At 39.4% G+C, this 22,199-nt stretch overlaps 2 protein-coding genes across 3 annotated transcripts; one reads left to right on the top strand and one right to left on the bottom strand.

Moving 5' to 3' along the window:
- Positions 1-982: 982 nt before the first annotated feature.
- On the top strand, positions 983-13,550 carry TMEM263 (transmembrane protein 263). 2 transcript variants are annotated; one of them, XR_504026.2, is made up of 3 exons: positions 983-1,138; positions 4,988-5,487; positions 13,469-13,550. XR_504026.2 is itself a non-coding variant. In XM_008053573.2 (2 exons), exons 1-2 carry the CDS (start codon positions 1,078-1,080, stop codon positions 5,272-5,274), a joined length of 348 nt encoding a protein of 115 aa, XP_008051764.1. In that variant the 5' UTR covers positions 983-1,077; the 3' UTR covers positions 5,275-6,334. The 2 variants fall into 2 exon arrangements, 1 of the variants encoding a protein (XP_008051764.1); XM_008053573.2 differs by lacking the exon at positions 13,469-13,550 and having other exon boundaries at positions 4,988-6,334.
- On the bottom strand, positions 12,668-21,843 carry MTERF2 (mitochondrial transcription termination factor 2). Its single transcript, XM_008053574.1, has 2 exons — positions 21,640-21,843; positions 12,668-13,888 (listed from the first exon to the last, which is right to left on the bottom strand). Exon 2 carries the CDS (start codon positions 13,831-13,833, stop codon positions 12,676-12,678), a length of 1,158 nt encoding a protein of 385 aa, XP_008051765.1. The 5' UTR covers positions 13,834-13,888; positions 21,640-21,843; the 3' UTR covers positions 12,668-12,675.
- Positions 21,844-22,199: the final 356 nt, after the last annotated feature.

Genomic DNA, 22,199 nt, shown 5'->3' with positions numbered 1-22,199 from the left:
AAAATTCCCTATGAAAATCCCCACTTCCCACGACCTGTGGCTCTACCACCTTCATCCAAGCCACCAACAACTTTTTGGCCTGGATTGTTGAAGTAATCTCCTAACAGCTCTTTCTGCCTCTACTCTTATTCTTCTATTGCTTGTTCTCCCTACAGCAACCAGAATGATCTTTTAAAAGTGTAAATCATTTGTTTAGTGCCTTTCACTGGTTACATTGTTATTTTTCACAATATCCTTTTTAATATCTGTTATATATGTACAGATAAAATGATTAAGGCTCCAGGGATGTATGACTAGGAGATACTTAGTTGACTGCTGGCATCATGACCCTAGTTTTCTGACCAAGCACAACATATCATACAGAACACTTAGACTAGTTTTGACCTGTTTTAATCTTTAGTCGAATGAATTTAAAAGGAAATATTTTAAGATAATAAAATAAACTGGAAAAAGAAAGTTTAATCATGTTTTCTTTACTCCAACATAGCTTATTTTATTTTTCCTTCAGTCCCTTTATGTCTTTTACTTAGAGGTAATCATAGTATATTTTTTTGTGTAGATTTTGAATGCTATTACTATCTCTGTTCATAAGAGCTCTAAGAACAACAAAAAGTCATCAAAATATTTTACTGATTCAGATGGTGGTATCATCTTTATAGACAGTGTTGCCTTTTTTAAAAAGAACTTTTTACGATAGAACACCTTTTTTTAGTTATGGTATAAGTTTTTCTGTAAGCTGTTGTGAAATAAATTATAATTAAGTTAAACAGTATTCTGTAGGAGGAAACATTTAAAATGTTTGCTAACCCCTATCGTCAAACTCTTTCAATTAGTAATTTTCAGTTAAGTTGAAGCACCACAATAACAATATAGGAAAGCTTATACTATGCCACTCTTTGGTTACCGTTTCAAATAAGATTTGTACTGCCCAGTAGTATAATTTAAAGTATTTCCTAAAAGCTACAAAATGAAGTCTTGTAGGTGTTGATTAAGTCACTTTAGAATGTGCTAAAAGGTAGTCTCACATTTTGAAGTTAAAATGAAATGTATTTGTGTGTGTGTGTTTTTTAGGAGATCATGAATCAGGCAGATAAAAATCAAGAAATTCCATCATACCTTAGTGATGAGCCACCAGAAGGTAAGTGTGCCTCTGTAACACTTAAGAATGGAGAAAATTTCCTGGTGAATTAAAGCTCTGACTGTTTTTATTAAATTTAAAGAGATATAACCTCTTTACTTTGTCAGTAAATATGTTCCAAAAATATTTGAGGATAAACATTTTTAGCTTCTAATACAAAAGCACAGGTATTGGTGAATGAGGGCACAATTATGTAAGGTCTGTTTTCCTGTCATCTTTTCAAGGCCATTTTGTAAAAGTACCCTTTGTAAAGGGTGAGGGTAGGCACAGAGGAAGGATGGACTCTGCTTAGTTTTGATGTCCTGCGTACCAAAAATCAACTTAATTCAAAGGGCATTTGAAATTTGTTGTTAAACTATTACTCATTATATTATAATTGGTATCTCTCCCTATGTTAATAATACATGGTCTTGGGGGTCTGTTTAATTTATTTTTTAAAATCGTATCTCTCTCTTAGTTTGAGAATTGTGACCTCATAAACCATTTTATTCTTATCTTTACTTCAGAAACCCTTGTAAACACTAATTGCACACCTTAATATTCTGACTACATATAAAAAATGACTACAGGCATTATTTATTTATGGTTTTGGTCCAGATTGTTACTAAACTTAATCCATATAGTGGTCTCCTTGGAGAATTGCATGTTGATTGCTAGGGCTAGAGGTTGTGACTCTAGGTATTGTATTTTCGTCCCAGTTCAGTTACCTACTGTGTATAATTTTCTTTTTATATTTCTTTTCTTATTTTGGTAAGTAAAAATGAAATTGCCAGGAAAATAACACAATAAAAAGCTTACACTTAAGCTAAGAGAAGGTGGAGGAACACACTGATTAGACTTAGTTCAGTTTGTTGGGTGGAGGAATAGCCAGTTAGGTTTAGTTTACTCTGGTGAAGAAATTGTCTGGAAAATTAATTTTTTTTTTTTTTTTTTTGAGTTGGAGTGTCACTCTGTCGCCCAGACTGGAGTGCAGTGGCCGCTCCCAGCCACTGCAGCCTCGACCTGCTGGGCTCCAGCGATCCTCCTGCCTCAGCCTTCCAAGTAGCTGGAACTACAGGCACGCGCTTCCACGCCCAGCTAATTTTTTAAAAAAACTTATTGTAGAGATGATGTCTCGCCAAGTTGCCCAGGCAGGTCTCGAACCCGCAGGTTCAGGCAATTCACTCACCTCAGCCTTCCAAGGCACGGGATCACAGGCTGAGCCACTGAACCTGGCTGCCTGGAAAATTCTTAGCTCATCTCTTTCTTTTCCTTTACTTTTTAGAACTAAAACCATGGAGTTTTGAAAAGAAAAGTTAGGGCTCACTGAGAAAGTTAACAAGGACTCTGTGAGAAAGAAATCAGGAAAGGGATAAATAAAGGCCATTAAGGGCATAATTGTCCAGAAGAACAGAACAGAATGTCTATGCCAACTGTTAAATGAGAGTAATCTGCAAAGCAGATAATTTATATGGTGGTAATTAAGAGCACACTGAATTAAAGAGATCAACTGCATTAATGTTTATTTTATTTAATTAAGATAAAAATTTGTCTTTATTAAATGTCTGTGTACAAAATTTGGATAGCAGTATAATTTTACTAATGAGGTATTGGGCATGAGGCATGGTTTTTCTCCTAAAACCAGGATTTGCCTTTTTTCCTAGTGCTATTGACCTCGATTATAAAAGAATGACCAATTATGTATCTTTTCCATCATAATTTTATAATTAATATATTCAAATGTTAATTCTATATCTTAGGTCTTTTTTTTTTTTTTTTTGAGTCGGAGTCCCACTCTGTTGCCCAGGCTGGTGTGCAGTGGTACACTCTCATGGCCACCCCAGCATCAACCTGCTGGTCTCTGGCGAGCCTTCCAAGTAGCCAGAACTACAGATGTGCGCTACCACACCTGGCTAATTTTTCTTTTTTTTATTGTAGAGACAAAGTCTCACCAAGTTGCCTGGACTGGTCTCAGGGTTCAGGTAATCCACTTCCCTTGACCTCCCGAAGTGCTGGGATTACAGGCCGAAGCACTGAGCCTGACCTCCTAAGTCTTTTATTTCAGCCATTAAAATTTTGCATTAATGATGCTAAATACTTAAATAACTTTAATAGAAATATTTGGTTGGTTTTTGAAATTTATAACTAATATATCTATGTCTGTGCATTATTTTGAATAATTAGTGAGATTTTCCCACTTGTAATAGAATACAAAACCTCCAAACAATTAAAACCATTTCAAGGTAAATTTGTTCCTTGTATGTTAGGAAATCTTGATTTTCAGAATTTTTTCTGTTTTCTCCATCAGATATTACCAGTTTCCCATGTTGCCTTCTCTGATAATCTCATTCTGCTAGGATCTAGTAGCTTTGGTGGTCTTAGTTGGACCCGTGTACCCCAAAATTTACCTTTCTTTGTGTGAGATTGTATTTTTTCAGAGGTGAAAACCTGAATTGTATAGTTACCAAGTATTTTCAGTTAAGCATAGAAAAAGAAAAAACACCATTGTTTATGTGTTGTTGCTACCTAAATCATTAGGTACTGAAGAGAAAAAAGCCTGTGTTTATTTGAAATTGGTGCAAATTTTTATGAAGTCTTCCTGCTGGTCATTTTATGCTTGAGTTTGAGGTTACATGCTCTCTTTAAAAAACAAATCAACTAACCAAAGAAAACAAACTCATGACTTAGATAAAGCTTCATTTTTCATATTGATATTACCTTTTCCAGGAGTAGCTATAGAATTTTTTTTTAAACTGGATGCTTAAAAGTATACATTCTCTTTCATAACAATTATTGGGGCAGTGATTTAGGGATTAACCATAGCTACATTTTGTCTACCCTACTTACATCTGAATCAAAATGATTTTAGTAGATACCACAGTTTTAACTGATGAATAGTTTTTGTTTTGGCACAGTGTGAGTTCCTTAAATACATCAAGTGACCCAAATACATTTAACAGGGGTTCTCATACTTGTTGATTTCAGCATGCTTTTATACTCTCAGAAACTGAGGCCCCAAAGAGCTTGTGGCTTTGTCAGTATTTACCATATTGGCAATAAAAACTGAGAAATACGAATATTTTATTCATTAAAAGAATCCAGTGGATTTGTTCATTAATACATCTTTATATGTTAACACGATTAGCATATTTCTATGAAAACTAACTCTTTCAAAACCAAAAAATTATGAGCAGAGTAATTATACATTTTTGCAAGTCTCTTTAATGTTTAAATTAATAGAATATAGCTAGGTTATTGCAGCTGCTTCTGCATTCAGTCTGTTGTCATGTCATCTAGCTTCCGAAAACGCTACTCTAGACTTGTGACAGAATGAAAGTGAAAGACAAATGACATCTTAGTTTTATGATGAAAATAGTTTTTACTTTGTGGATCCCCTGAAATGGGCTTGGGGATCCCCAGGAGTCCCAGTCCATACCTCAGGAATGAGAACCATTGCTTTTGATGAAGAAGATTGTTTAAGTAATGGTTGATTAAATCCTGTCAATAAAATGAAGGCCCAAATATCTTTATCTCTTTATTTTTTTATGTTCCTTTTAGGATACAAAATTTGGGTTATTTATTAACAACAAAACTACAAATCAAGGAACCATTTAAAATAGGATCTTATTTTATGAACATTGTCTAGTCTCCAAAGCATTTCTTCTCATAGAAACTTAGTATTGGACCAAGAAATTGTAAAAACGTGTACAACTATACCCTCAAGGAAAAGAGCTTTCTAGTGTGTTTCAGTCAGTGTGTTTGGTCTTATCAAGTCAACTTCCCGATTGTGAGGAAGTCTTAGGCTACTTAATGATTTGTACTGCTCTTTTAAAGACTTATGTGACTGTCTCATGATATTTTCTCTCATAGGTTCAGTGAAAGATCACCCACAGCAGCAACCAGGCATGTTGTCCCGTGTGACTGGGGGTCTCTTCAGTGTTACAAAGGGAGCTGTTGGTGCCACTATTGGTGGTGTGGCTTGGATTGGTGGAAAGAGTCTGGAGGTGACCAAAACAGCTGTTACAACTGTGCCTTCCATGGGAATAGGGCTGGTAAAAGGGGGCGTATCTGCTGTGGCTGGAGGTGTTACCGCTGTTGGGTCTGCTGTTGTAAACAAAGTGCCCTTAACAGGAAAGAAGAAAGACAAATCTGACTAAAATATGGAGATACACTTGCTCTCCAGAGCATTATGATGCCAGTGGCATTGAATCGCTAAATTATGGACGACAGCCAAATCACCTGTTTTGGACGTTTATCTTCTAAACTGCTGTGTTGGAAGTATTGATGACTGGCTTTCATCTAAAAAGAAGAGACCAATACGAGCACAGTGAATGAAGGTTTCTTATACTTAAGTTCCAGCTTTTTATCTGGTAAAATGTTACACTTAATCAGTTGTAACTGAATATGATATGTTTGAATATTTACTATAATGAGTCTTTCAGTTTGACTAAAAATGTGAAAGTTGAATTTAGTAGATGATCCTGACAGTTCCATATGTATAGTGTGCCAGGTAACTCATGTGCCCCTTAAGAAGGGAAGCTTGAACTACATAAACTGTACCTTTGATGTGCCTAATAGTTTCAGATGTCTTAGTTTTTTATAGCCATAGTTTATTAGGCCAGGAGGCATTCTTTTCTTATTTAAGCTGGCAAGACTAGCAGGAGTTAGAGAAGTTTAAGAGAAAAGATAAATCATTTTATGATACTGAGTGTTAACCATCTTTTGTTAGATTTGCATTCTGTTAATTTAATCATTGATGCCTTACAAAAGAAAGCATCTTTTCTAGTACCCTAGATATGTGTACTTCTTGTAATTATCTATGGATTCTTTTAAAGGTTGTTTGTTTTTCCTCTTTAGAATCTCAGGAGTAGTGGGGTAAAGACATTTCTTGCTGTCAGTGGATAAGATCGTGCGTGTTAACTGTCTTGTCAGTAGTAAAAATCACATTGTCCGCTTCTCAACCTGAATTTATGCACCACCATTAATATACCTCACAGCGCCTAAGGAACATGTATTTACTTGTCAGAAGCTATTTCGGAAGAGTTTCATATTAAGGAGGAGCAAATAATTTTAAATTCTTAAAAATTAACTAAAGCATCCAAGATATTTTTAAAAACCCTTCATACCTGTTCTGTCTCTAACATGTCTTAAATTATTAGCAGTACCCCCCTTTTAAAACCACAGTAAAAGCAACCATGGATATGTGATGACTGACTTCTATTTTTATTTTTATATTTTTTATCTTTTTGAGTCAGAGTCTCACTCCGTTGCCCAGGCCGGAGTGCAGTGGCAGGCTCAGGGCCACCCCAGTGTTGACCTGCTGGGCTCTGGCGATCCTTCCGCCTCAGCCTTCCAAGTAGCCGGAACTACAGGCACGCTCTACCACGCCTGGCTAATTTTTGATATATTGTAGAGACGAGGTCTTGCCAAGTTGCCTGGGCTGGTCTTGAACCCTCAGGCTCAGGCAATTCACTCACCTTGGCCTCCCAAAGTACTGGGATTACAGGTTGAGCCACAGAGCTTGGCCGAGGACTGACTTTTAAATGGAATGAAATGAGCTTCATAGATAGTTTTGAAGATGAAAAAAAAAGAGTGTTTTCAGTGGTTTATATAGGTTTGCAGATGTGTTATCTTATAGTCCTTTAAAGCAGCTGTAGACTTTGTATCATTTTTCAAGTTAGTTTCAGGCAGGGATTTGAAGTTTTTGCTCATAGATGAAGAGTGTGTCATATCTTATTGTGTCTCATGTCTTATTCTTAAATGAATTCATTTTCTTTTTGTTTCATGTTCAATTTCATAAAAAATTTAACAATTGGCATATATACTTTGCATTCCTTTTAACTAAAGGTTATAATCCAAGACTGGAAAATCTTAACTTTTATACTGAGGTCTGGAAATTTGTCTCCATTCTGCCATCTTTTGTGGGAGTGAGGGTGGGGTGGAAAAGGATGATACCCTGCGGTACATAAGTCAAAAAGCATTCTTGAGAACTTGAAACAGATCACTCTAACACATAAGGCTTAAATGGTTGTGGAACACTAAGAGTATAACATTAATAATGTGGATCAGCAAATGGATAAGAGTATAATTGAACTTCTAAAAGCTCTCATAAATACTAACAGGGATTTTAAGCAAATCTACAGAGGTTCTTGGACCTTTCTGCTATTCACAACACTGAGAAGTCATTAAGGAGTTCAGTTAATCAGGGATTAAATGACTGTTTATTTCATGCAGTATGATTTCAGGTCTTGCTTGTTGGGCTGTCTGGTCAAATGTCATAATTGGCAAAGGGATTTTTTTTAAACGCCAAAATAAATAGGTGAACACAAAATAACGATCTAAATAATGGTTTGGAGAACTTGTTTCCTGCTATTTGGAAGAAATTATTGTTTCAGTGCTAGTTTTATTTCTAATTTATCTTCTACAGCCATAGACCTGCTGTGCTTTGTATCTGAAGTTCTAAGTATAAACATTATTGGTTGTATGCCTGCTTGCTTTCCACTTCTCTTATCTTTAAAATCACGTGAGGAAAAATGGTTGTAATTAATTTCTGCTACAAAAAAATCACCTGGTACACTTCTCATCGAGATTGTTTTAAATTCTAAATTATAACTTTGTTCAGAGGGGCTTTTGCAATGTTAGCAGAAAACTGTACATGTGTACAGTTAGTTATAGAGGCTCTTGTTGAAATGAACTTGCCATTGAAGATGTGTACGGCTATATACTTGAGTCTTCTAGTTTGTTTATGAAGACTAGCAATTTGACCTGTTAAACAGGACTAGTTCATGTCAAGAAACTAAGGTTACTGTATATTCTTGGAGGCGTCTGTTATGCGGCTCATCCTTTGAGTGGGTGTTGGGCACAATGAGGATAAACTTGTGTGGCCCACTTAAATGACTGACCTAATACTGACACTCTGAATTCTGTACTTAGTGAAATGCCAGATGAAAATAACTGCTGAATAATTTTTCTGTATTAAACAGGTGGGAAAAGAACACATAAATTTGTTAATAAATCACTATGATCTGCAAAAGATGGAATGTTTCATAAAGATTTAAAGAAATAAAGGACATTGTAAAACAGGGTGATCTTAAAATTTTTAATTGCAGTTCAGAAAGTGCTACAGCCAGTTTTTAATTTTCTTTATAGTAATGTGCAACCATGTCTTCCCTGGATATGTATTTTGATGCCAATACAACAGTGAAATACAAATATATTTTAAACAACTCTAGTAAAAGATTAAAAGTGCACATTTCTAGGTTTACCCACTTGCTGAATCTCTGTAAGGGTGGGGCCTAGGACTATCTTTTAACCTCTGCAGGTGATTCTTGCGCACAATACAGTTTGAGCACTGATGAAGGAGTTTAAAGTTGGGAGCATTTCTCCTAAGTAGCTGTGAAACCGACTTAGCTATTTCCCTGGACAGAAATGACAAAAAAGGGATGGGGAGAAGTGTAGAAAGTTGGTATTTTCTGGGCAACTGCTTACCTGTAGGTCCTGTCCGTACATTTTCTCATTTAATCAGATCCTTAAGAGGTTCTTGTGAGGGAAGTGTCTTTGTTCTCTTTTACAAATGCAGAGCAGGCTAGCTTTCAGTGTTAGTCGAATTCTCCATGTCATTTTTGAATTAGTGTAAGTCACAACTTCTCCAGGTGACACAGAAGCAGAAATGGGGCTCCTCAGTGCCCAGGCCGTCATCTGGCGTTGACGTTCAGTGCAGCCTGCGTGCTCGATCTACCAGGCTAACTTGCAGCTCCCTGGACGTCTTCTGGGTGGTCATATTTACATTGGTGACTAATTGCACTTGGTCACAGAAGTGCAGTTAGTGTAATCATACATAAGTCGAAAATCTAATTTTGTTAATAGAGCCTTTTTTCATAGAGGAAACAAAATTTGATGGTGGTGTTTTTGTTTTTTTTGGTTTTTTTTTTTGAGGTGGAGTTTCACTCTGTCACTCAGACTGGAGTGCAGCGGCCACTCCCGGCCACCGCAGCCTTGACTTGCTGGGCTCCGGCGATCCTTCCGCCTCAGCCTTCCAAGTAGCTGGAACTACAGGCGCGCGCTACCATGCCCGGCTAATTTTTTGATTTATTGTAGAGATGAGGTCTCGCCAAGTTGGCCAGGCGGGTCTCGAACCTGCGGGCTCAGGCAGTCTGCTCACCTCAGCCTCCCAAGGCGCGGGATTACAGGCTGAGCCACCAAGCCCAGCGATGGTGGTGTTTTTGCAAGGATATCTCCCCCTGCTATGTTACTGAATTTTTAAAACTGTATTTCATAGGAAGATCTGAGTTAGAATGTAAGAATGGAAAAAAGGGAAACCAAAACTATGTCAGATGTTCAAGAGCCAAAACAATGGAATCAGATTTGGCCTGAGGGAAAATAAAGTCAGTATACTGCACAACTAACTGCAAGTGTGGATCCTTTTTTAAAAAATGTAATCTTTTTATGTTAGCGTAAGCTACGAATGTTTTTGGAGTTGTAATTGCTTCTGGTTCTCTGTATGTAGAGCTGAGCATCTACATTTTGCTGTTGTACTGGCTAGTCTCTTTTTAAATTAATGGCCACTGAACCCTGCCAAACTTTCTTACATACCTTCTTGTGCGTAAGAACACTCTTACATACCCTCACTTTCCTACTCCTCTAAATGACATTTTTTTCTTTTCTTTTTTTAGAGAAGAGGTCTCACTCTGTCTCCCAGGCTAGAGTGCAGTGGCTGGATCATAGCTCATTGCAGTCTCAAACTCCTGTGCTCAAGTGATCCTCCTGCCTCAGTCTGTGGAGTAGCTGGGACTTCAGGCATGCACCACGCCTTAACTAGTTAAAAAAAAATTTTTTTTAAGGGATGGGGTCCTGCTATGTTGCTCAGGCCGGTCTCAAACTCCTGGGCTCAACAGAAGCCTGGACCTCCTGAGTTGCTAGGATTACAGGCACTAGCTATTTCCTCTCTCTTCTTTCCAGCCCTCCGACTTACTTCCTCTCTCCCATTCTACTGCCCTCTGTAAAGGCAACCAGGCAGTAACTTCCCGTCTCTCCCACCATCTGCGCCATCAACCTGCCTGCAGCTGTTCCCACACTTTGTGGATCAGGACCAGTATCTCTGCTCTTATCCAAAAATCTACCCACCTTCAATTCCTCAAGAGTATCAATCCTACGGTTTTTCCATCTCTTATTTGTCACTCCTAGGTCATAGTCATCAGCATAGAAAGATGTTCCTTCCTTAAACAAAAATTACTGTCTTACCACCTCCATTTTTTAATTCCTTTTTCAGATATTTGCAGAATTTCTTGAAAAAACTACAGTTCCTGCCTTTTCCTCTTCTCACATTCTTTTCAACCCATTCCAGTTGGCCTTCCTGCCCTCCTCATTACCCCAGAATCACTATTTTTTGAGTTAGGGTCTCACTCCGTGCCCAGGCTGGAGTGCAACAGAGTGCCACCGCAACCTCAACCTGCTGGGCTCAGGCGATCCTTCAGCCTCAACCTTCTAAGTAGCTGAACTACAGGCATGCACCACCACGCACAGCCAATTTTTTAAAAAAAATTTTTTATTTATTGTAGAAATGAGGTCTTGCCACGTTGCCATGGGCTCAGGCAATCCTCTTGCCTCTGCCTCCCATAGTGCTGGAATTACGTGCCTGGCCAGAATCACTCTTGATAAGGTGAACCAATGATTTCCTTTTTGCCAAATCCATTGGTCACGTCTCTGTATCTTAGTTGGCCCCTTAGTGGATTATTGACCATGTACTCTTTCTTCCTCTGACCAACTGCTTCCTCTGCCAACCCTTTTCAGACTTGGCCAGCCACCTACTCCATATTCACAATTTTTCTTCGCAGGCAGTCACATTTGGAGACATGGCTTGCTTTAAATATCACAGATATGCAGATAATCCCCAAATACCTATTTCAGTCCTGACTTCTCACAACTCCAGGCTTAATTTGCCTGTATGACATCTGCTAGGATGTCTAGTAGGCATCTCGAAATTGACATCTAACTACTGAGATTACCATGTAACATAATGTATTTCCAGACAGAGACACTTAAGAGTGCAAGAGAGGGCACCACTGATAGATAATTTGTCAGGACAAGAAGCAAAACTCGGAACTCCCCCCCAGTTTCCCGTGGCACTTAGACGAAGATTCTGCCCCTTGGATGGGCCTGTGCTACTTACCTCCTCTGTTGCCACTCTCTTAATCACTCAACCCTGCTTCAACCCTACAGACTCTATTTTTCTGAGCCTAAGGAACTAACACACGTCTCCTCATCTGTAGAACAGTAAACAATGGTACTTCACCCTTAGGACTGTAAAGCATTTGTGCACAGATAGGGCTCCCTCTCCCTATCCTAACTAAGGAATTGTACAGATTTGCAGTGAAGGTTACTTGCAATTACTGAACAAATGGGTGGTGTGAGGCTCTTGCTAGCAGTTTTCATAATTTTTTCATAAACTTAAAAGGCCACACACAAGTGGTGCACAGATGTTCAGTGTCAGAGTCAGTTGTCTAGCTGTGTATTTATTACAAAGTTCAAACTTCGCAGCTGAAAGTGAGCCAATCTTTATTTGGGTAATGTTTATTTTGAAACAAGATTTAGAAGTGGAAACTTGAAATACCTCTCCTAAAATAAGTATGAACCCTCACACTTTCCCTTGTAGGCAGACTTGGGTTTTCAGAAAGATTTCTAAAAAGCTGTGTTTGTTTCAAATGTATTTAAATTAGATAATTTCAAATTAGGAAGTTTGATAAAGAAGTTTTCCTAAAAGTCTCCAATTTGTTGGTACTTATTTCTTGTGGCACGTCAGGTATAGGTGACTTCTCTTAGGCCAGCTCGTAAGTAATCCTTTCTATTCACAAGATTTGAATAGAAGTCAGACTTAGTATTACTGGACTCTGCCACTTGGCAGCAAACGTAATGAATGCAATAGTGTCTCATGAAAGATGTTATGGCCAATTTTAAATAAACTGATCATACAAGTAGGCTCTAGCTATTCTTTTTGGATGAGTAATACTTGGTTCTTAAAGATGCTCATTTATTCTAAACCACAAGATTAAATTCGTTTTCTCTAAAAAACAAAAAAGAAAGATACGGAAGTTAGTTGCTATTTCACCTAACACTAAGTAAGCTACAGAATTCAGACCACAGTAATTTGGGGGCTAGTAGTGAGGAAACGATCTGCATCCTAGATGAAATGCGCAGTATGAGTAAAAATGGATCAGGACTTTGAGTTAAAGGAGTGCTTGTCAGTGTCTTAGAAATGATTCACTTATAAAATACCACACTGATGTGCCATGTAAATGTACATTAAATAGTACATGAGTTTTTGAAGTAATACTTTAAGGTCAAAGTTACCAACTTTATTTATAAATTTATTTATAAATGCAACTTATATTTCCAAATACAGCAGATGAGTCAGAGATGATCTATCTAGAGGTAATTTAAACAACTCAGAAGCTAAGCAGGTCCTTAAAATGACTAGTACCCATAACCTGCTTGAATTGTCCAAGTCTTCACTGGTCAGTTTTACTCTGCACTGCTAGGAAGCAGCAACGACAGTCAGCAAGTCACTCTTCAACATTTAATGGTGCCACAGGGTTAAATAATGGCCTTTCTTTTTTGGCTTGAATTTTACCAAAATTGGCCTCAAACTCTTTTTTTGATCCATTTAGATTTGCTAGATGTCCATCTTTTATTTTATAGCCTAAGGAATTCAGTTTCTTTATCCTGTACTGTACTATCTGTGGCGTTAATTCAAGAACCATTGGTGTCTCTCTTATCTGAGCTACAGAAATTCCCTCGTTCAGTAATCCCTGCAGTCTCTCTTCTAAAACTGGGACAGAATAATATAAAAGGGCAGGACATTTCAAAACTAATTGCTTCAGGTCCTGATCTGTGCACTTAAAAGCATTTTTAGAGAAGGAAATACTGTTCTGTATACTTCTTGGGCCAAGTTGAAAAAGAAATCCTTTGAGTTTGGATAGAAGTTGGAGGACTTCAAAGTTTGTGAAACCTTGCTCCTGGAGAAATTCCAGCGTTTCCTTTATAGCTGCAGGAGAATTTAACAAAATAAATGGGTTTTGGCTTAACAACTTTAGTAGCCAAACTTTCATGTTGGCCTCGGAGCCACCCATACTTTGATAACTCTCCTGGAGAATCTTTATCACTTGCTTATTCTTCTCCACAGGATTGTGAAAAATACTAGAAGCGGTTGTCAGAAATCTGCTGATGACCACGTTTTTGAGTCCCAAGTCTTGAAAGAACTGAACATTCAGCTTCTGGTTCTCTTGGTCTTTAACAGTAAAGAAAGATTCTGGAAAGTGCTCTATTAACTTGATTAACTCTTCCTCATCTTTGCAGACCAACTGCCAGAGTTTTTTCTGGGTGCTAACAGCGGTTGGACTACAGACAATTGCTTCTGGACAGCGCTCCAAAATACTGGCTACAGCAGTGTCACTGGCACCTAGTTCTTGCAAAATATTTGCAATTTCTTCAACATGAGTGTTGTCCTCTAAAAGGACCCATCCTTTCAATCTGCGGATTTTCCTAAGATCCACGGAAAATTTGGAGAGTGTTTCCGCTGTTTTTTTATTTTCTTTGTTTGACTGTCTATCAGTTGTATAGGCGAGGCGTGCTAACAACGGTCTGCATTTTGGAGCTAATCGCATCCTTCCGAAAGAATGTAGCCTGCAGGGCTGGGGTCTCATCAGCACCTTCCACAACATGTCTGCAGGCCAGGGCTAGTTTCCTCTCCTGGGACTCAAAATGTACTCATGGTATCTGAAAGAAAGAAAACACACGTTTTTAATATAAGGGTGTTGACTTTGAGAACACACACAATTACACATTTGAGCTATATGTGTGGAAATAAAAATTGATTTAAATTAGAAATTAAAATGTCTAGTTTAAATTAGGAAAACTACTCATGTGGAATACTGAAAATATCCCCTGGAGTAATTATTAAAGTAATTGTAGTACACTGCTCCATAATTTAAGACAGCTCATACTTTGTAAATATATTGTCTATTGGTGCTTTGCAACAATCTTGTGAACTAGCATTACTTGCATTTTACAGATCAGCACAGCAAGAACACAAAGACTTTGCTTCACAGACCTCAAATGCTGTTTTGACACAAATTCTCTTTTCCACAACTGTTGAAATGTAACAGTTTCCTTTTAGGAGATATATACACAAAAAGAGTTTTTTTTTGGGGGGGGGGAATGTTTTACATTTTCAAGTTGATGTTTAGCTGAAGCAGATACTTATTAAGAAAAGGTGGAAGGGTCATCTCTTATTTTGGAGTAAATATATTTGCTGAATAACTATTACCTAAAATGTGCCAGGTATTTTATTTTGAGTCAGGGTCTCACTCTGCTGCCCAGGCTGGAGTATCATGGCACGATAATGGTTTACCACCTCCAACGCCTGGGCTCAAGCAATCCTTCTGCCTCAGCTTCCCAAGTGGCTGGGACTACAGGCATGTGCCACCACATCCAGCTAATTTTTTAATTTATTGTAGAGACAAGGTCTTGCTGTGGTCCCTAGGCTGGTCTTGAACAACTGGGCTCAAGCAATCCTGCCTCAGCCTCCCAGAGTGCTGGGATTACAGGTGTGGGCCAACACTTCTGGCCTTAGTTATTTTAAATGAGTTAATAAATGGATGCTTGTTTTATTAGAATTATGTGAATGAAACTCTCTTTTATAAATCCAGAATTGAAATAAATCTTAGCCAGGTAAAATGAGAAATGCCATGTGACTGTATTCCCCAGTAGAGCAGAGGGAAAATAGGCCAGCTGTGGAATGGTGACCATACTTTTTAAATACCCTAATGAAATGAACTATTAGCTCCACTTGACATCTTTAGTACAAGAGATGGCTATACTGTGTCTGATACATTACAGCTTTTGCATCAGCAGGGGCTGCAAAACTCCATCTCCGTCCTCTTAAGGTCCTGACTGGACCCGAGAATTAACTGGATAAGACAGATGAACAGGAGAAAAGCATACAATTTATGTCATACAGGAGCCCTCATAAGGAAAGGAAGACCCAAAGAAGCAGTTAGAGTCAGTTGCCTATGAATTGAGTGGGACAAAATAGAGGAAGTTGTGAAGAACCAACCCGATTGTGTGGGGAGGCTTTAAAGACATATTACTTTAATCAGGCCTGCACAGAATTCGTTCAGTATCGACTCCTCATCCTTGAGGATAAGGATGTCACTCCTTTTGGTCAGGGAGGGTGCCTTTCACATGGAAATTGCATCTCCTGCTTTTAAGAAACAGAAAAGAGGTCAGAATGACCTTGTAACTTGTTTCTCAAGTGCCGTTGATTCAAAACAGTACGTCAGAGTGGTATATTTTTAACTCCTTCATCACTATTTCTTTTGTATCTGGTAGTGAAAACATACCTAGTTTGTTTATCTTTTAGTACCTGAGCATGCTCTTTTTTTTTTTTTGGAATCTCACTCTGTTGCCCAGGCTGGAGTGCAGTGGCACACTCACAGCCACCCCAGTGTCCATCTGCTGGGCTCAGGCGATCCTTCCACCTCAGCTTCCAAATAGCCGGGATTATAGGCACCACGCCCGGCTACCACGCCCGGCTAATTTTTTGATTTATTGTAGAGATGAGTTCTCACCAAGTTGCCCGGGATGTTCTCGAATCCGTGAGCTCAGGCAATCCCCTCACCTCGGCCCCTCAAAGTGCTGGGATTACAGGCTTGAGCCACTGCGCCCAGCCCTGAGTGTGTTCTTAAGTGTCTCAGCCATGCCCACAAATGTGTGCAGTACTGGGCTATTTAGCTGGTTAGGTTAGCAGCCTTCTCTTATTCTTTGTAGTTTGAAAGAAAAGCAGGGAACAGCCATTTTCAATTCCTACCTCTAATAATGCCCCTGCCATATATGCTGAGGACGCTTCACTTTCTAGCCTGTCCTATCTAATCCAAATAAATGATTATGCTATCAGGAAAGGTAGTAACAACGGCCCCATTTTGGTTTGCCATTTGCAATGGCGGCTCATTGTTAGTGCCTATGGAGATTGAAATGATTGTAGGTGTCGCTTTTGTTTTACATTTAGTGGTTCAACCAGAGTTTTCTTCAGATAATCCCTATTACCATTAGCCAAGATGGAAATATTGGTTTTTCAAGTTTCTAAGAAGACCATCAATAGTAATAGGAAGGGGTAGGTGCAGCATAACAGTAACGCACAGGCAGATCTGGGCTGGGGCCCCACGCCCGATACCCACGAGCTCAGGCTGCACATCTGCACCACATGCTGGGGAGAAGCAGGGGCTCTGCGGCCAAACTCCCCACACCCAGCCTCGGCTCCAACGTACCGGGCAATCTTGGGCAAGCGAATGAGCCTTAGACAAAACAATGAGAAAAGGCCTCACAGTAAGTGTTCAAGCAGTACCACTTACAACAGCAGCAATCTGTAAAAGGAGAGAACAGCAGCATCTCACCCTTGTCTTACGGGGATTCCATGAGGACTGCAGGTCATGTACTTTGCATAGTGCCTGGTACATAATGTCTCAATAAATGGTAGCCATTACTAGGAAATCTCTGGAGCTAAAAGTTTTATAGTAATAGGGCTGTAGGGTATTTTAGGCACAAATACATCGTTTACAAAGAGTAACGGAAAACTAAAAAATCTATTTTAAATGCATGTTTTCCAAAGTAATTGCCTATAAAAGCACTACACATGCATTACAGAGAAGTTGCCTAATTCTGAAGAGTAGAAGGAAGCAGAAACAGTGTCACAGTCTTGCTAGCTATGAACACAGGTGCACACAGACCATAGATGATATTTTGACATCAAGAATCCATAAAGCAAGGTTCCCTTACACATGGGACTTAGGTTCTGAGTTCAGCCTACAAGTAAAAATTGCAAAGGCTCAGATTTTTCCTAGAAAATCTCTTAAGCAGGCAACACACAGGAGACCAACCCTCTGTCTCCCCAAGTTCAACAGAGCCAGGAGTTCCTCAAAGCTTGGAGCGGATTCTATTTTCTGGCTAAGCACCAGGTGAAGTAGTTAGCTTGGTTGGGGGCTACACTGTGCAAAATGACAGACTGTTAAGCATTAGGACTACGAGGGGCCCCCCCAAAAAGCCAGAATTATTTTTTAGAGGGCATGCCTTTTGTAGGACAGGCCTCCCCTGCGAGGTAAGTATTCTGGGAACCCATCGGCATTTGTGTACCAGCTAGAGTTGTGAGAGGCATGTTTGGCTTCAGTGAAATTTTTGTTTTGGAGATACTTTCAACGCATTTGCCCAGTTCATGACGGGTAATTGACATGAGCAACCTGCCAACACCACACTGAGAGTTTAGCAGGTTCTGACCAAAAGACGGCATGACCCCCGTGCTCCACTCCCCTGTTCACTTGATCTTGCCTCAAGCAATGTTTTCTTGTGTTTCCCTGGATGAAAAAGTCCTCAAAGGGAAGCATTTTGCCAGTGTGGAAGAGGTGAAGCAAAAAATGGCAGAAGCACTCACAGGCATCAAAATTGATGCGTTAAAAAACTGTTTTGAGCAGTGGAAAGAGCATCTTGATAGGTGTATTGCATCAAACAGAGTACTTTGAAGATGACTCAAGTCTAGACATACAAGAATACATATACACTTTTTAATAAATACATTCTGGGATTCTTTGGGGGTCTCCCCTCGTGCATTAACCATGGCAAGGTGCTCCTGCCCCGTGAGGCCAAGGGAAAAGCAGGCTGTTTGCATTTCCTGCTTACTTCAGGCTAGACTATGATATGTTCAGGTGAGTTGTCTGAACAACTAAAGCCGTCGGTCTTGCTCTGTCTCTCACTGTTGAGCAAACACAGTTGACTGTAAAAGTGAAAGTACAAATGCTATGAATCCTATTTAGTGAACATTCATTATATATACAATTTATGTTCTGCTTTTTTCTGTATCTGTGACATTAAAAATGCTCTGTAAACATTTAGAATGCTCTGTAAACATGTAAAATAAAAAATTTAAAAGTGTATGGTATATGAGATGGATATACTATAATTTTATAACCCATTCCTAATACTGAGTACTTAGGCTATTTGTAATTTTTGCTATATGCTGAATTATTGGTTCACATTTTACGTTTTTCCTTTAGGTTAAATTCGTAGAAAAATTCTGAAGACAAGATATGTGAACATCTGAAAAGTTGCTAAGGTCACTGTCAAAAAAAATGATCTCAGCTGACATTCTCACAAGCTACATGAATGATTCTCACAGTTTTTATTGATATGTGAAAAATGATACAACGCTAGTTTGACTTACTTTTATTATTCAGGAGGCTGAACTTTTCTTAATAAGTTACTTTGATCATTTTTATTAATCCTTTTGTGACTCAACTATTTCTGCTTTTTGCTCTTTAAAAAAACTGCAGCCTATCTGCTTTTTAAAAATTAACTTGTATAAACTACATATTAAGTTCTAATCTCATTTTTTAATATTTTAAATATTTACTTATTTATTGCAATTTGGTTTAAAAAAATATTTTAAAGATGTAGGATACAATTCAGGATTAGGTATACAGGTGGACTTCATTACAAATAAAGTTTGGGTCTCCCTTTGGTCCCCACCTTGCCTGGTTTGAGATCAGGTATCCTAAATGATATTGTGTCTCCACCCCCACCCCGGCAGTATCCTCCTACTGCCAATCCCTCTCTTATTGTATTATGGTCAATGTTCAGGGTCTGCTTATGAGAGAGAACATATGGTATCCTGTTCTTTGTTTCTGTGATAGATCACTGAGTATTATAGACTCTAAATCCAGCCAAGTTGCTGTGAAGTCCATATGTTTGTCCTTCTTTATGGCTATGTAATATTCCATTGTGTATATGTACCACATTTTTTTTTTTTTATCCACTTCAGTTCCAGTGGGCAGCATGGTTGGGTCCATGTTTTTGCTATTGTGAATAGTACTGCAATAAGCATGCGTGTGCAGGTATCTTTTTTGTATAATGATTTGAGTTCCTCTGGGTATATTCCCCGTATGGGGATTGCTGGGTCATATGGAAGGTCAATGTCTAGTTCTTTCACACTGTCTTCCAAAGAGGTTACACTAGTGTGCATTTTCACCAGCAGTGTAGAAGCGTTCCCTTTTCTCCACATTCTTGCCAGCATCTGTTGTTGTTTTATTAACGATGGCCATTCTTACTGGGGTTAGGTGGTATCTCAATGTGGTTTTGATTTGCATTTCTCTGATGATTCCTGAGGCTGAGCACCTTTTCATATGTCTGTTGGCTGCCATCATATATGCTCTTTTGAGAAGTGTCTATTCATGTCTTTTGCCCACTTTTTAGTGGGGCTTTTTTCCTTTTGGCATGTTTGAGTTCCTTATACATCCTGGATGTTATAGGCCTTTGTCAGATATACAGTTGGCAAAATCTTTCTTACCCATTCTGTGGGCTGTCTCCCCACCCTCTTGATGGTTTATCTGGCTTTGCAGAAGCCTGTCAGTGTGATGAAGTCCCACGTGTCAATCTTCTCTCTTATGGCATGGGCACTTGGGGTTTTGATCAGGAATTGGTTGCCAGTTCCAATTTCCATAAGGGTGTCCCTGCATTTTCTAAGATTCTCATAGTTTGAGGTTTTATGTATGGTGATAGGTAGGGGTCCTGTTTCGATTTTCTGCGTGGGATCAGCCAGTTTTCCCAGCACCATTTACTGAATAGGTCCTCCTTTCCCCGGTAGTAGTTGGTGGAGGCTTTGTCAAAGATGAGTTGATTGAGAAATTGAGGTTTTGTTTCCAGAATCTCTGTTCTGTTCCATTGGTCCATATGCCTGTTCTTTACCAGTACCAGGCTGTTTGATTACTGTAGCCTCTTAGCAAAGTCTGAAGTTTGGAAGTGTGATACCTCCTGCTTTGTTTCTTTTGCCAAGAATTGTTTTGGCTATTCGTGGTCATTTATGTTTCCATATGGATTTCTGTATTGTCATTTCCAGGTCTGAGAAGAATGATGTTGGTAATTTAATGGGTATTGCATTGAATCTGTAGATTGCCTTTGGTAGGATGGACATCTTAACAATGCTGATTCTTCCTATCCATGAGCATGGAATTTTTTACAATCCCAATTTTGAAAGTATTTTCTTCAGTTCATTTTCAGTTGTTGATGGTATATTTTAGCATACTAGTCACTTTTTTATTGTGCTAAGATATAAATAACAAAAATTTTTACCATGTTAACCCTTTTCCAGTGCCTTCAGTATATTCAGTGTTGTGCAATCATTACCACTATCTATTCCTAGAACTTCTGTTATCACCCCACACACAAACTCTATACCCATTAAACAATAACTCTCCATTCCCTCCTGTCCCCATCCCCTGGTTACCTCTATTCTACTGTTTCTGTGAATTTGCCTATTCTCAGTACTTTATATAAGCAGAATCACACAGTATTTGCCTTTTTTGTCTAGCTTATTTTACTCGGCATGATGTTCTCAACAAAGTTCATCCATATTGCCACATGTGTCAGAACAAAGTAGTTTTAAATGGTCAAAGGAAGGTTAGGGAAGTTTCCCTTTGCTTTATGACTCCTACTGCATTTAAGCACAATCAGTGAAAATCTATCTATATTGCCTTCCATATTTTTGTTTGCATTTTAATGTTAGCTCTTTAGTTCATTTGAATTTTGTAGGCATGAACTGATAATCTAAGGAGATTTTATAAATAGTTTCATTATCTCCAAGCGCCATTTTTTTAACAATCCTTTCCTCCTCTGTGACTTATGATGTCTTCTTTACTATATATTAAATGTGGCTTTTGTTTTCAGCTAGCCTCCATCCTTATCGCTCTATTCTGCAATTCCCTGAAAGGTCCAGGAGACTCATTTCTGGCCTTGGCAGCATGCTTGTCTCTTTCTGCCAGACCATCCTCAAACACCTTCTGGTCAACTCAGTCTGCCACACCTCCCACCAACTATCTCAGATCTCAACTCAGACTTCCAGCTCCCCCCGCCCTCCTTTATTCTCAACCAATGCCCTTGTTTCTCCTCTGTACAACCCATCACACCCAACATAAGCCTATCACTATCTCCCCTTCTTGTACCTGCCCCTGTCACTATCCAGGGTACCCCCTGGCTCCTGTGCTGAGCCCAACCTCTCTGGCCTGAGAACTCTCACACCCTCTTTCTCAAGCATTCACTCCCTCAGCTGTATCTTCTTCAGATGCTCCAGTCTTTGCCTCCGCGGCTTTCCTCTCGCTGCCCCTCCAGCTAAAATGCCACCATTCCCTTCCCCTGAGCAATCCTTGCCGATCCCTTCTCTCCATTGCCTCTCCTCTTACCTGGACAGCTCCCCATAACGGTAATTTCCATGTAGTCAGACCCAAATGCGTAGTTTTAGTTCCTATCTCTTCGACCTCTGCAGCTTTCAGCACAGTTGACCACTCACTCCTTGAAACAGTCTCTCATTCGACTTCCAGGGTGCTCCACTCTTCTGGTTCTCCTCCCTCCTTCCTATACTTCTGGCCACTCTCTGTCTCCTCTGCAGGCTCCTTTTGAAGGTATGGTTCCAAACCCTCTCCTCTTCATACCTTACAGTCTCTCCCCAGAGATCCTGTCCCTGTCCAGGGATTCAGCCAATCCACTTGGGATTCTCTCCAGCTTCTTCTCGAAATGTGATCTTGTCACTTCCCTGCAATAAACTTTTCAACGGCATTTCAGGATTAAGACAGAATAAAAAAACCTAGACGTGTCTTACCTTGGCCTACGAGGCCTCTTTGGGCTCTGCCACTACCTGGACCCCGGCCTCCCTCTCTCACTCCAACCACATCCACTTCCTTGCAGTGCTCTGTCGACTCCCACCCCGTGGGCTGTTCAGACTCTTTCCAGGAAAAAAGACCCATGCCCACACCATTTTACAAAGGATTTTAGCAGGATTCATGGGCATCCTGCAGCCCAGCCATGAACAACCTACACTAGATTTAAAAGCACTGGGAAGACAGGAACTGAATGCAGTTCTGCAAAAGACTCTGAATACAAAAAACTTGGTCCAGCCGGGCTTGGTGGCTCAGCCTGTAATCCCGCGCCTTTGGGAGCCCGCGGGTTCGAGACCCGCCTGGGCAGTGAGACCTCATCTCTACAATAAATCAAA

This window comes from Carlito syrichta, unplaced genomic scaffold, assembly GCF_000164805.1.
Source record: "Carlito syrichta isolate Samal-C Ts95f unplaced genomic scaffold, Tarsius_syrichta-2.0.1 Scaffold288311, whole genome shotgun sequence".
Taxonomy (NCBI): domain Eukaryota; kingdom Metazoa; phylum Chordata; class Mammalia; order Primates; family Tarsiidae; genus Carlito; species Carlito syrichta.
This window is presented reverse-complemented; position numbering and strand designations above follow the sequence as displayed.